Below are 13863 nucleotides of genomic sequence, written 5' to 3' on the forward strand. Positions count from 1 at the left end.
TTCTCATAGTAAGCAGAAGCAGCAGGAAGAGACTTTGTCATTTTTGGGTCTTTTTCTTCCGGTTGGGTTTATGATCGATGCATTGCATCAGCGTTTGAAGCCCGTGCCTGTGATGTGGGATGTGGTGCAGAGCAGATGTGTGCGTTTTATAAGCGGACAACCCTCTCGTGTGTGATTAATAATCATGTCACTAGTTGTTATTGTAGCCTCGAGGCTGTGAATGGTGAGTCGGCCTCCCCAGCTACAATCTTAAACTGTTTTTAAAATAACAATTCAGTCTTTTCTGATAGTTATTATCACATAGACCATGTGTAAAAATAGCATTCTTTTGGTAATTTTACAGTAAATACTGCAATTTGTTTTGCTTATGCTCCAAATTGTGTTTTATGAGCCAGTTGTGTTTCTGGGTTTTGGTTATTCACAGTATGTTTTCAATTTTTGCTGAATAATTGTCTTGAATATCCAAAAAGAAAATCAAAAGCATGTACATGGATTAAAACGTTTATTGAGCTTTTTACGTGCTTGGCACCTGTATTTACATTTTTTTAAATGCCTCAAAAAAAGAATCTTTGTCATTTCCCTTTTTTCACACATTTTTATAACAGATTGGCCTGTAAAATTGTTATACTGCTCAGCACTTAAATACACATCTCTACAACACACCAAAACATACTTTAATTACTCTGTTTTGCTATTGCTTCTTTTCACACAACAACTTTTAAGCTTATGTTATTGATTGCATTCGCCATCTTATATATATGCTAAAAAAACAAACATAATCCACTCAAAAATAGTGATGCCATTCCAGTCTATGAAGATAATGGTTTGACGGTGAAGTTGTGTGGTGGAGTCCTGAATGCTCATGCCTTGTTGGGAGTTTTCAGTTCCTCGGTTAACCTGACCTGTATTTCTCTGACGTGTTGTATTCACCCTACAGCGTCCAGATCCTTCATCTCCTGCATGTAGTGTATGTGGAGCAGCGAGTAATTCTGTGATCTTGTCCAGTTGTCCCCTTCATTTCAGCCAAAACTTCAGACCACTGACCCCTTGACAGTTCGGCACAAGTGAAGTCAAAAGGGATCACAGTGAAGATTGTTTTGCTTACATGATGTCATGACTGCATGGGATTTAAGTCCCTCCCCCCCAAAAATCAAGAATGAGTCGCTTGAAAAGAGTATTGCACCATAACAGATTCACAAATGGTAATCCCTTCTGAACCAGAGCATGTGGGCTCCTAGCTCTCGGTCTTATTACAATCTGTTGAGTTTGTTGTTTCTTTCCTGTCAGAAACAGTAAGAGAGACAGGTTTCTGCCCCAACTATTTGCTTCATTAATACAAAGATAATTAAATAATAGTTTTGACTCCTTCTATAATGCTTTGTATGTGGTAGATTGTCTTTAAAAACAAATGATGTCCTTTTCTGAAAGGTTTGTTTTCAGTACATAAAAAAACAACAACACCGGTTCAACATCAACCCCAAACCGGGATGGGAGATTAGAGATTTGCTTTTCATCTGAAAGACTTAACAAACATTTAGGACCGTGAGGCTCAATCCCAGTTTCTACACCATGTGCATGGACATCTGAGAGGAGGAGCTATATTGACGTCCGTCGCAGGAGCTGCTGCCCTGCTGGCCACCGGTGGTGTTGCCGATCATGTGCATAGTGTCCATGCTTCCGTTGGACAGGTACTGGCGCTCAGCGAAGGCCCCGGCTGGAGACGAAGAGCACAGCAAACCTCCCTGGGGCTTTTCGGGGCTGGCGGCCAAGCGAGGAGAGGTTGGGAAGTTGTATCCGTACAGGTTGTAAGGGTTGTGCAGGGAGAAAGCGTTGTAGGACCCCTGCTGCACGTGGTGGTGGCTCCCGCCGAACATGTGGGCGGAGGAAGGGGAGGATCCGGATGAGGAGGATGAGGCAGAGCCGGAACTTCCTCCGGCCTGCATCACGTACTGAAGCTGTGAGGCCGGGAAGGACCCGAGCTGACCGCCGTAGGCATCCATCTTGCCTCCAGAGCCGCCGCCACTCCCGCCGCCGGTCAGTGAGGCATGAGCACTTCCCTGCATGCCAGCAGCAATCAAGGAGGAAGTCCTCTGTGGCAGGAAGGACTCAGAGGGCTGAGCAGAGCCCACAGCCCCCCCTGCAGCTTGGAGGCGTCCGTAGGAACTGTCGGCCAGGCCGCCATAGCCCTGCAGAGCTGCCATATTGCTGCGAGCGCAGGCTGGGTATTCAGACAGGCCCAGGTTGCAGAGCTGACTTTCCCTGCAGCCCACATTAAAGGTGTTGGGGGCGAGGTGAAAGGTCGGAGGCGAGCAGGAGGGTGACAAGAGGTGAGCCGCACCAGAGGGGGAGGGGGTTCCTGTGCTGGAGGTGGTCGGAGAGGTGCCAGTGCTTCCCCCTGGAAAACACACAGACATAGAGATAGTGAAGTACAGGAAATATTTGACCTTAAATATCCTAAAATAAATAACCTAAAATAAAAAACAAAATCAGTTCCGAGACCAGATTCAGTTGAGTTTGAATCAGTGCAAAAATCATTGAATCATGGCTGATGGTTGTTATTGGGGGAGTTCCCCCCCCCAAAAAAAAATTGGATATGATGGGAAAGTGACATAAACCCCCGCCTGTCTGCCTCTGACCCCCCTATTGAGAGACAAAAAACAAACAGGATTTCTCTGTGGAGATGTATTACAGCCATCATTGCCAAACCTCCATTGTCTCTACCCTGCGGCAGTGCAGGAGAAATGTCTCCGACAACAGGTTGGAATGTATAAATAATCATGTAAGACAAATCCAAGTGTCTTTTTGTGTTCACAGAATAAACCAAGGAATCTTCATTGTCAGGATGTGTCTTTGAAGTTTGAACCTGTGTTGTCAGTAATTGCCAATGGGACAATTTCCCGGTGGTGCACATGCACCGAGTCAGACTACTAAAGCTACATTATGAATTCCCCTCTCACAAATCTAATATACAACTGTGTTGATCCACATGTACATTTTGAAACACCTACTCTAAGAGTAACTGCAGGGCCTTACTCTTTGAAACTGCTGGATATGAGATCATAAGCCAAATAAAAATACATATTGTTGGCATGATAAATATGGCTTCAGTTTTGGCTATGTCTGCTTAACAGAGCCGTTCTCAATAAAAACGCAGAAGACTCTTAGAGTTTAGACATGTACTTTACTGATTCAGAGGAAGGGGAGCTGGCAGAAATCATATCCACTAAGTCTAGCCTTTGAGAGTGAAATGATAGCTGTGGGATATCAATCGCATATTTCTCTATTAATGAGAATTTGGCCAGTGTTCATCTTGCTGTTGGAGAAATTTGATTTGAACCCAGAATGAGGAGGAGGCATAACTAAATAATCCAGTACTCGCTTGGCTGGGGTTCTGATTTTGCACCATATGCCTTCGATAATATTGCTGCAGTGCTCTGCTCGAGAGAAATAAAGAAAGGGGGGGTGAGCAAGGTATATGAGGAAAAAGAGAGAGAAGGACGATAGTTTGGTGATGTCATGTTTTCCTCTGGTTAAAAGGGCTTGAGGTGCTCCAGTGCCGAGGGGGAATAGTTGATTACTTGAAGGGAAAAAGGGTGTCTGGTGCCATAAGGGTAAATACTCTCTTTTTCACACACGCACGCATACAAGCACACACACCAGTGTCCTTTCAGGGTGACACAGGGTTTACTGCAAGGACTTTGATTAAATCCTAATCACTTTGGAGGACTTTAATGATAACAAACACATGTCAGACAAAATACGAAGCGTCACGTCATGCTGACCCCCAGAGGTGACCCAGATAGGGTTGGTAAGGAAACAGTGTTGCTTTTAAAAGTGGCGTGGCCCTTGATATGAACCATGACTAAGACCTTGTGCCGGCCCTGGAGCCGATACAAAGGGAGGTGGCCCGACTGACGCTGACTCGTGTCGCAGAGCTGTCCAAAAGCCACAGGGTTTGTTTAACGATTTTATTTTCAAGGGCTGCGCGTGATGTGAAAAGTTCAGCAGACGCCTTCCGACCTGCCAGGGGAGCAGTGTATGGCCAAGCTCAAATGAAGGACAACCATAGCTGATGTAGTGTGTGGTGATATAGGCAGGGAAAATATGCAGAGGGAGAGTTCAGGTTGGGACAGCACATGCACCAAGGGCATGCTAATGCACTGTGCAGTACTCTCAGAAACTCTTCAGTAATTCATTACTTTACCCTGTTACTAACCTTAAGAAACACTATATGCTGCTATACCATTTTATGTTCATTTGTAATAATTGTTATTGGGATTATAAATCTCAAGAATGATACAAAATGTGAGTATATATAAACAGTGAGAATTATGACATGCCACGGGGGTTCTCAAAGTAGTCGCCAAGAATTCAGATCACATTCAAAATATAGAATAATTTGATTTCTCAGTTATCTAGAACACTGGAAACGATCCAAATCAGCACCTATTCTCATCGTGGCTTTTAGTTTACATTTATTTCTACATGTCAAGAGAAGGCAGTGCTTCAACTTAAATGGGAGTTTTTTAGAGAGGGTAAAATACTTATGTAATGGAGTCAGTGGGCTCTAGTGTGTCTGTTTAATAAAAAAAGTAAGAAAAGTCATAATAAAAATCAAAATTATTTTTCTGGCATATTTTGCCATGCTTATAAAACACTCTGAGTAAAACTATAAGAAATAGCGGTAGCAGTGCTGCTTGCATATCTGGGATCATTTATTTTGGGCGTCGTCAGGTGGAGATCAAATCATCAGTTTTATATGTCCGTCCTTCAACAATAATACCAGGTAGAAAGCCATCAGAGTGAAGACACAGATACCAGTTTCTACTTTATATGGAAGAAATCTGACTCTGACTTTTTGAGCTTTTGTCTTTTACTTTTCTGCACTAAATCAACTACTACTGTACAAAAACACAAAGGAAATTGAATTAGAAGTACATAAGAAAGATTGAGGTGGGGTTTTGAAGTTTGATGTGTTGTTTTCGCCTGTACAGAGAGAGAGTGTGTATTCACACACCTTGCTGTTTTTGCATGTTGGTGAAGTCTTCAAACGTGAGGGTCCTCACAGGAGGTCTCCAAAAAGCATAGGTCTCCATGATCGCCTCCAGGCCAGTCCTGACAAAGACACATACAGAAAAAAATATTTCACAATAGAAAAAGAACAGGAAAATGGGACAATAATGACATCTACATGTGTGTGTCGACCAGATGACATAAACACAGAGAGCGAGAGAGAGAGAGAGAGAGAGAGATTGGTGGAGAGAGGAAGATTTTATTGCGGTTTGTTTTGTATACCACCACATGGCAGGCTCTTGCTTATATCGATGATCTGCTAATGCCCCACGTGCCGGATCACTGCGTGAGCTCTTCTGGCAGCTGGGGTACTACTAGCTGTTCCAAAATCTGGCCTTGTCACCAGAGTGGACCAGGACCCTCAGCCACTGGGCTCTCTGCCCAAAGAGCTTTAACAGGCAGTGTTGTTGTATTTGTTTAGATTATCTTTTTTATTTTGCACAATCTGGTTATTTATTTAATTATTTATTCCTTAACATTCTGTTTTTCTTGTTTAGTTACTAGACTAATGACTAGAACCATTAAAATGGAGCAGGTTTTTACTGTGCACATTAATCTGGTTGACGTTTCATCTTGAATCTGTACACGGTTCTACTTCCTGCTTGATTTACTTCCCTGCACGGCGCTGTGCCCTGTCCTAGGTAAACCAGCGCCCGTCACTGCTCACCGTGTTATTTCAGGGCCACTAACTCCCAGGCCGTGGAAGCTCGTTAGTGCGCCATGCCAATAGGCCGGGCCGTCGCCATCACTGCACTCATTCATACAGTCCCACTGCTGCGGGAGCAAAGCCCAACAAACGAGCTGTATCCCTCTGCTACAGGCCGTAAAGCCAGTTCTCCACCCACCACCATAACTTATAGCTGGGGTAAGTTCTTTATTAAGATGCTATTAAGAAAGTCAGAAAAAGTAACATAAGTTGCTGCTTCATTTGAGGATTAGCAGTGCAGGTCTGACCTTTATATTCATTTTGAATTTCCCCTCAATGTGGATTTACTTGGTAATGTTCCACGGAAAAAAACACAGGCTGTGTTCACACTGCAGTCATTCTACTGCTAAAACCCCAAAACAAGTATGTCAGCTTTTTTGATGACTGTTACTGTTGCTCATATCCGATACTAATATAAACTTGGTAATATTTAGGAGACGGGCCTGGCAGAGCAACAGAAACAAAAGATGTCACACCTGTTTTAATGTTTTCAGCTTCTTGTTTCCAACACGTTTAGTTGCAGCTGCCTTCAACTTTTTGAATTTTGGCGGAATTGACTTCCAATCAAAGAAAGTCATCCTATTTTATTAAAGCATGATACATTTTAAATGAAAGATTAATAGTTATATTTGCAGTGTTTCAAGGGAATTAAACATGCTAATAATGTTATTAGTTAGTTAAAAACACAGATTTCCTGCCTAATCTACATCTAGGTAAACTGTATTATCTTACAGTGCAGATTTTAAATGGTTGGCAGGAAGACATTTACTTAATGGAATCTCAATCTGTTAACTCAAGTTTTTCTTCTTTTAATTGAAGTTCCTATTTTTTACCTTTTTAAACCCAGTTGCACCTCCACTATTAGAAGCCAAACTGCATTTTAAATTTGAATGAAACAAAAATAATTTCCAAACATGCCAGATATGTTGGCACCAGGCAGTTGTGCATAAAATTATTTATATACACGCTGAAAACAGTATTCAATACCCCAAACGTGTAGTTTAGCAAATGAAAGCATGGGAGCATTCAAATTAATTAAGCTGCAAATGCAGATCACAAATTGAGCTCAGTGAGAGTTCTCTTTCCTACACTATTCATTTTTCCTTGGATCTTGTCACACAATTATTCTATCAGTTTATAACTGTTTGACTTGGTTGATATTTGCTGGTGTACACATGACCTAAAAAAGACTACTTGGATCCTGAGGGACATGGCAGCCACACATGGCAACAACTGAAGAAAAAACTAAGCAGGAGAGTTGCAGAAAAGTGACAATAAAACACAATGCGGAGGAAACTAAGCTGTAAATTACATGTTTTTTCTATATGGCTTGCTCATAATGCAAACAAAACTGGCTGGACACTGAAGAGTCTCATTTTTCCACATGTTCGCTAAGATTGAGGTACTGTGTAAGGCCACTGGATCAATTTGTTACAGAAGGAAGTGAAGCGACTTGCCCGCTTGAAAGTATTCCCCCTTCCCACCAAATCAGATTAGTGTTTATTGAGCCCACAAGCTGCACCTGACGCTGATGCCAACATCCAACCACCACCCCCACTGAGACTCCATCTTAATCAATAATGATGTAAGTCAGAAGGCTTATGTGAATCGTTGCTTTCATTTTTATTAAATTCTAATTTATTAAATGTCTCTTTTGATGTTTGATTTGCTCATACTTTTCTTACCAGTTTATTCTTTGAGTGGCTTTCACCTACTGTGACACACACACGCACAGACACACACACACACACACACATACACATATATTTACAGTATACAGTGTACAGTATACAGTATATATATATTTTCTTTTTTTAATAAAATGTGCCAGATAGATAAAACTTTATTATTATTTATGCCCAAATATAAGGCTCATACCAATATTTCAAGATAGCTAAAATTAGATCTGTGCCACATGAAAGGAGAAAAAAGTAAACTTTTAGCTGTAGTGTGCAAACAGTGTGCTAATTTGAACATACAGTTACATTTTATGTTGTTAGTGACGTACAGTATGTGCACAATTAAACCATAATTAGCGAAAGCAGTAGTATGATGGTCGAGGGTCAGAGCTGCTGCTCACTAACATATTCATGAGTGGTCGAAGATTTTTTTTTTTAAAGCAGCTTTACACAGGAAGCGTGACTGAAAAAGACGTTTTAAGGTGACAGAAGCTCTTACTCTTAAAGAAACCAAATCCTAAAAGAGATTTAAAGAGCGGGAATCACGAGCAGTATGTGAGGATAAATTAATTTTCTCTCCCTCCCAAAAAATTTCTCATTCCCCGTTATCTTTTCATCTGTAGCTTTTCTGCAATGAAATTCGAATGCCAGTTCATAAATCAAGCAGTCTATTGTTTGAAAACCAAAAAAAGATGTTTCAAATATCTGTGTGCCAATAATGCAGACCAGATGGAGGGGGCTGCTTTCATGTGCGGAGGGGTCTGGTGGTTCAGTACACCCGCCCCTCTCCTTCCTCCTCTCCTCCACAAATGTTATATATGATAATTCAGAGACTGAGAGAAAGACAAAATGAGAGAAAAATTAAGAGAGAGAAGAGAGAGAGAGAGACGGAGAGAGGGAGGAAAGGCGGGAGGAGAGGAAGAGAGTGAGGTGGAAACCCGGGTACGGAAGAAACAGCGAACATATGTACAAACATATTTAATAATTAAGCTTATATAATTAAGCAAGCACAAGCTCAAAAAGCTGTGATGATCACAAACATTATTCATGATTGCCACAATGTTATCAGCCAATAGAAGTGCTCTCTTTGGATGACATCAGCACACCGGTAGTGACAACACAGCTGATGCAACAGCTGACAGAGCAATGAAAGGGTCTGGTGAGTCAGGTGTGTGTATGTGTATGTGTGTGTGTGTGTGTGTGTGTGTGTGTGTGTGTGTGTGTGTTTGTGTGTGTGTGTGTGTGTGTGCGTGCGTGCGTGCGTGCGTGTTTGTGTGCATGTGTGCATGTGTGTGTTGCTTCCTGTCTTTTTGATGATTGAGTGACAGGAAGAGGAGGGCTAAGATATAAAATGGCTCTTACATAAACCTGTGTAATTTCATTAAAACGTCTAGACGTCTCGGGCTAAATTTAGTTGAAAGTGCATGTTTTAGACAGTTACGCTATTGTTTCATCAAGATTTTAATGGGTTTATTTCAGTCTGCAGCAGCTCCAAAATATGTGTTGAAATCTTTATTTTTTTAGTTTTATGTAACTACACGTAAAAAAAGAAATGTTTTTACCTTGAAGGGAGGGATAATGGATCCATGAACAGCTCACTGTACATGTTGCAGACACATAAAATATAATGATTATATTCTTTAACCAGGAAGGGATGTGTGTGTCAACAGTACAAATTCAACAGAGCCTTTTCGTCAGGTGAAAAAGTTGGCTAATAATTTACAGTTGAAATTAAAGGCGGATGCATACTTGTATGTTAGCAGTGTAGCAATGGTACATAGCTACATCATTAGTCAAAACTGACCGGCACATTGACAAAAATGTAAATACAAATTGGAAACCACGTTGAAATAATAACTGTGATAGGTCAGTGTGGGCTGCTTGTATTTGTCTCAGATGCTGCTAAAGATGACAATGTACAATGCATCTGTTATGTGATGTGGAGGTAAAACAACAATCAAAGGGTGAAATGTGACAGTGATCTGACAAATTCATTCCTACTTCCAGTTTCTACATGTTCATGCATCAACAGTGTTATTAGCATTTTGAGCCTTTGTGCACATTTCATGAGTTGAACGAGACACAGATAGAAGTAAGGTGTACCAGCGACTCTGGCTGTCTGTGTTGCAGCTCTGAAGAGTTCCTCTCTTGGCAACAGACAAAAACAGCTGTTTTCATATAGAGCAGCATATGGTACTAAGTGCTATCTTCAGACCATTATTTCCATATTAAAGTCACACATATAAAATATTACAGACTTTTTGTGGGATAATTTGAAACACACTAACGGGCTGCTCAGTTGGTGAATGGATGCTGTGAACGCGTACCTGTTTCTCCCAGAGTCCCTGAAGCCTTTGGCAAACGGGTTGCGGTCGATCTTTAGTCTGGTGATCTGCAGATAACAAGAACACGGAGAGGAGATGTTTGAGGAGGAGATTACTGCATCTTAAAATGAATTTGTGTTTGACACCTTTTTAAACTCAAATACGCCAACATTTCTGTGCTATTTCGCAATAATAATAATAATAAAAGCTGGTGATCCTTTGTTTTTTCCTTTGTTTGTTCTAATCTGGAAGAAGGTTCATAACATGCAATGTAGTTTTGCCAATTAGTGTCATTTCAAAATAGAAGAAAAAAACAGAAATGGTTGCATTTTGGTCATTTTGAGAAAGGCTCCTCCTGAGGGGATAAGTTCCAGGGAGACAATGCCATCCTCAATGTAGTTCAAAGGTTGAGGTTAGAAATCTTCGTTAAGGCTGACACTCTATATTTATTTTACTTTGGCTTTTAAAATAGGCTTCTGAATTTGATCATATTTATACAGAAAGTTGTGGTGAAACATTCTCCACATCAACCAGAAAGAAAGATGTTGCGAATTTTAATTAAATTCCAGAGATTTCAAAATTGCAAAAATAAAATAAAACAAGAGCTACTTACCTGCTGGTTCTGATAGGCAGTGACGGTGGTGAAGACGGTCTCAGGGAAGCTGAAAGTCTTGACTCCCTCCCCGCTGGGCACTGGCTTGTTTTGAGACAGTTCGCTGCTGAAATCCTTCCTGATGACATGAACGCGAGGCTGATACTTGTGCATGGAATGGAGGATGATCTGAAAATGTGAAAGGAAAGAAGGTGAAGCACAGCTAACATTGTCATACAAATATTTCTTGTACAAATGGTGACGGGCATCTTCCAAATTGAGACCATTTTGCCAATCATTACTGTCTTTAATCCTTTTCAAGTGGTAGCCTCAAAACATCCCAATCTCAATTTCAATAAATCTGTCTTTGCTTGAAACACATACAAAATAACCAGAGACAACATATGATGTGTAGTTTCTAATATTTCTTTAATGTATCAAATTTAAGTATAAAAAAAGAGCTCCAATTTTTCATCATGTTTCAGGATTTGGCATGTAGTTGTGAGGGATTAGGGGCTAGGGAGGGAATTTGGTGAATGAAGACCCTCATAGCGGTAGTGGAATATCACAAATCAGTATGTGCGAGTGGGGCGTGTGCCTCTAAACTTTCCAAAACACAAAACTTTAAGTCTCAGCCTTGCCAACGTTCTTCTCTGCAAACACATAATACATGCAAGTCCTTTATAACATCAATTAGCATGACTGCTCCTCTATCCAGGCTACGTGACATTAAGAGGAAACCGAGTTCACACTGCGATGACGCTCGCCGGAGGGCTGAGGATTATTTCACAGCGGAGCAGAGGCGTCAGACGGCGTCAGACGGCGTTGGCCCCAGCCTCGCCTTGGGGCCTCGGTCTGCTCTTGATTAATCTGAGAGTGAGAAAATCTACCCAGAGCCAAACACCCTCGACCCCCCCACCCCCTCACCCACCCAACTCTGCTACAACAGAGGGGGTCATTTCAAACCAGGGCTTCGAGGGAGAATGGTTCTGGATATCAGAGACACTACATTTAATGTTACACACCTCAAATAGGCTGCTGCCTTGATGGTAATGCTAATAATCCACAATCCTCATTTTTGTCTTTTTCTTTGTGTGCTCAGTACAATGCGCTAAAAATAGGGTTTTTTCAAAAGAAATGAATGTCTTCAGGCTACAGTTTTACAAGAAAGAGAAGAAATACTTTCAAATGGTGTGGGTTGTTTTCCTGCAGCTGTTCTTTCAATTGGTAAAACTGTATTTTTTTAAATGGAAATTACAGAACTAAAGTAGACCGGAAGATCACAAGTAAACGTCTTTATATCCTTTGCACCACGATCATTTTATTATTATGTGCAAATAAAAGGGAAGCCCAATTTTTACAGGATGCAGATTTGCATTGCTGTAGCCGTAAGTGCTCATGCAAACTCCAGTTATTTTTTCTATTTATTTGAATCTTTTGCTGCTAAGAGGAAAAGCACAACACCTCACTTCCTGTGTATCAGGTGACTTTTGCCACAAAAGCGCTACAAGGCAAAAGGCATTTAAAAGGAAAATATAAAAGCTCTTATGAAGTGGATAATCACAGTCATATTTTAGCAATAGAGATTTTAAAATAGACACACACACACACACACACACACACACTCAGAAAAACAGCTGCTTTTTGGCCGAGAGCAGCCATGCTTCTCGTCCTCAGTCCGCCTGAGGTCATGTAAAGTCAAAGCAGAACTCAGAACAAACGACTCAGAGTGCAGCCAGAGGACATCAGCTGACCGTTGTTCACGCTCAAAAACAATTAGGCTTAATAAGTGATGTTTTCATTTTCATGGTAGGTAATGATGTCTTTTCACCTCCCTTTGAAAATCCTCTGAACATACACCCCCAAGAGACAGCAACACATCCCGAATGTCACAGATGTATCTCCATAGAGTCAAATCAAATCACATTTTGTTTATGAAGAACATTTCAAACACAGTTAAAAACACTTTAAGGACCATGACAATTCAACGATCAAAGCAACATCATTATTTCATCAGTGACATTGTGTTACAGCCAAGAACAAAGAGGACTCTCACCAGTGGTACTGACTGTATGTAAGCAGGGCTACAATACATCACATACAGTATAATACTGCAGTTATGTGAAAAAACTGCATCTCTGAAGGGTCAGAAAAAAATGTTCAAAGCAGACTTTGTAGAAAATTGATCTCACAAAACAGCATTGAGACATTACAATGCCACGGATCGTTAACAACAAAGCAACTATGTTTTGGCCAGTCCAGCCTGCTTTAGTGTTTTATTAGGTTTTCCCATAGACCAGCAGGGACAGACAGGAAATGGGCGACAGACAAGTGAGTGACAGCTTGAGGCCGATCTGGACCCACGAGGTAGAAGCCCGAGGCTAACGAGTCAGGCCAGCCACCGAGGCGTCCCAAAAACGTTTAAAGTGCTGTTGGTTTTACAGTACTGTTTGATGCCCTCTGTGTACGAATGACATAAAGCCGCTTGAATGTTTTTCAGTTGATGTATGAAAGAAGACATAAAGTCACAGATGTTGCCTAAAGCAACTGAGTTTTGACTTTTCCCTTTAAACTCAGTGATACATTGGTAAAATACTCCATATGTGAGAAATTTCATGATTTTTATGTACGTATTATTCAAGTGCAGAACTATTACCACAATGGTATATTTTACTTTATTATATACATGTTGGCTGATATTATCTAGCTAATCGATATGTGTCTTCCATTCAGCTGTGTTGTATTTTTATCCGTGTTGATTTTAATTTGTCCCGTGTTGAGATAAAGTGCTTTTTTTAAACATAAAATAAAATTTCACAGATTATCAACTTTATCTTATATTATTATGTGTCATGTCTTTTAAACTTGATTTGTATGTCGAATTTGAATCTGCAAAGGAACTTCTTAATTTCTTCTGGATTGTTATGGAGTAGAAGTATAAAGTAAATTGAAATAATTAAAGGCACTAAACCACTTGTGGTCCTACATAAACATGCAATTATCCGGCAAATTTAGAACAGTTTTATTGGACCATGCACTTGAGAGATTTCTGTTTTGTGTGTGATGCCATCATGCACCAATCAAGATTGATTAACACCCAAAGATGTTTTTCTAACTTTACATTTGGATGTTGCTTATTTAGTCATGACTATTTACTGTATTTACTTCTTCTTTTTGGAGCTTCATAGAGTGCAAGTACCGATTTCTCTGCTTTTTTGCACACAAAAGCTTGCTCACTGACAAACTATTGAACTGACAACGGATTTTACGTTGTACAATGCAGTCAATGGTTAAACCTGCAAACCTCATCCCACAATCACAAACTGGTGGAGGCCCCGTTTATCAGCTGCGCCGTCTCAGACATAATAAATATTGTTGTTTCTCCTAGACTCTGCTTCTGTTCTGCGCCGTGACGTCTGATGATTCACGACATGTATGGTGTCTGTTTCCGATGAGGCAGACATTTCACGATACCACAAGTCAGGAGGA

General features: G+C 40.7%; 1 protein-coding gene across 1 annotated transcript in view; it reads right to left on the reverse strand.

Moving 5' to 3' along the window:
• Positions 1-485: 485 nt before the first annotated feature.
• tbx15 (T-box transcription factor 15) overlaps positions 486-13863 on the reverse strand; it is a 36398-nt gene continuing 23020 nt past the window's right edge. Inside the window, exons 6-9 of the mRNA XM_034886019.1 lie at positions 10396-10563; positions 9786-9850; positions 5018-5115; positions 486-2395 (exon numbers count right to left, since the gene is read on the reverse strand). Coding sequence (XP_034741910.1) covers positions 1563-2395; positions 5018-5115; positions 9786-9850; positions 10396-10563 — 1164 coding nt within the window. The 3' untranslated portion in view covers positions 486-1562. The remainder of the gene's footprint in view (positions 2396-5017; positions 5116-9785; positions 9851-10395; positions 10564-13863) is intronic.

The sequence above is a fragment of the Etheostoma cragini genome, chromosome 11, assembly GCF_013103735.1.
Source record: "Etheostoma cragini isolate CJK2018 chromosome 11, CSU_Ecrag_1.0, whole genome shotgun sequence".
NCBI classification, from domain to species: domain Eukaryota; kingdom Metazoa; phylum Chordata; class Actinopteri; order Perciformes; family Percidae; genus Etheostoma; species Etheostoma cragini.